At 48.2% G+C, this 1666-nt stretch overlaps 1 protein-coding gene across 1 annotated transcript; it reads left to right on the plus strand.

Moving 5' to 3' along the window:
* Positions 1–540: 540 nt before the first annotated feature.
* Positions 541–1371, plus strand: PAAG_04819 (DUF962 domain-containing protein; the record flags this gene model as incomplete). The annotated part of the gene is made up of 4 exons (XM_002793244.2): positions 541–573; positions 648–671; positions 744–803; positions 913–1371. 4 exons carry the CDS (start codon positions 541–543, stop codon positions 1369–1371), a joined length of 576 nt encoding a protein of 191 aa, XP_002793290.1.
* Positions 1372–1666: the final 295 nt, after the last annotated feature.

The raw sequence follows: 1666 nt of genomic DNA on the forward strand, positions 1-1666 counted from the left end.
TGTCAAAAGACCAAAATACCCTCAGGCAATAATAATATGTGGTCCAATGAAACTTGATGGAAGCCCTCCAGATAAATTTATCTCCTCTCTATTCCTCTAGTTAAATTGGAATTCTTGATTTCATGGGGATTTACAGACACACTTCGGAAGAAAGATATGGCATAGGCACAGTTAGTTAAGACAGGTATTTGAATTGTTATATCTTGTTGTGCTGCGTAAATACTCCTACCCTGCGGTGAGGAAATAGGGTTATCCATTGGGGTTGTTGTCGGATCACATGCACCCCCACAGTGCGGCGCCGATTTTCCTCGTTCCTTTTCAAACATCTAATAGCCAAATTGACTACCCGAGAAGGTATATATTTAGATGACACCTAACACCAACACCAAACCACATGAAATAAATACTCTGGATACCGATACCGATACCGATATATCCTCTCTTCTATTGCCACCCCATTCCTATCCCGCACTCTACGGAGAATCCCGAATGCTGTAAATAATAGCCGCGTGTGAAGAGCGATCTCGATATCTCCCAGCCATGATGCTCAACCTGGAAAAGCAGTTCACGTTTGTAAGTGGATGTATCCATCCATAGCCTTGCCTAGATGTCTATCACAAATGAACTGACCGTTTGTTGCAAAACAGTATGGCGCCTACCACCATAACCCTGTAAGAAGATAATCCCAGGCAACAAAACCAAAAAAATCCATAACCCCAATCTAACCCATCTCCATTTCCTAGGTGAACCTTGCCATCCACATCGTCTGTGTCCCGGTGATAATGCTCTGCATGTTCCAACTGGTATAACCCCCCTTCCCCACCCCACCCTCTTGTCGCGTCAGACAGATGCACAGATTGAAAGATAAACAAGACCCAATTCTAACCCCCAACCCGGCGAAACAACAACCAGGCAACAAACATAGGCCCCCAAATCCCCCTCGCAACCTCCCTCTCACTCCCCAGCCTCCCTTCAAACCTCGGCACGGTATCCGGCCTCCTCTACACCGTCCTTTACATCCTCATGGAACCCGTAGCAGGCAGCATGCTGGCCCCGCTCCTCGTCTCCGCCGCCGTCTTCGCCAACTACCTCACATCCACCTACGGCACGACAGCTACCTACTGGTGTCTGGGCATTCAGGGGGTGTTGTGGATCCTGCAGTTCATAGGCCACGGAGTGTTCGAGGGGAGAGCACCGGCATTGCTGGATAATCTTGCGCAGGCGTTTTTCCTTGCACCGTTCTTTGTGTGGTTGGAGGTGTTGTTTCGGCTTGGGTATCGGCCGCAGCTGAAGGCGAGGATTGATGAAGCGGTGTCGAAGGAGATTGCGAAGTTTAAGGATGGGAAGGATGGGAAGGAGGGGAAGAGGTAGAGCAGGATTGGCTTTTGGATTGTGGGCGAGAGATGGGGCTCGATTTGGTTTGGAATCGAGGTATGGTGATGGCTGGACGATTTATTTTTATGGGAGATTACTGTTGTCTTCTGTATATTTATATATATACCAATGGGTTTTATAGGGGAGGATGAATTGCCCGGCATGGATGGCGGTCACGATGCCAGCTTATTGGGAGATTGGAATGGGCCGCAGCACACGCTGAAGATGTTATTTTCAGTTTCCTTTCTTCATTTTTCAGGAACATGATTTTCCCTGAATCGCAGCACCCGAC

The sequence above is a fragment of the Paracoccidioides lutzii genome (genome assembly GCF_000150705.2).
Source record: "Paracoccidioides lutzii Pb01 unplaced genomic scaffold supercont2.12, whole genome shotgun sequence".
Taxonomy (NCBI): Eukaryota; Fungi; Ascomycota; class Eurotiomycetes; order Onygenales; family Ajellomycetaceae; genus Paracoccidioides; species Paracoccidioides lutzii.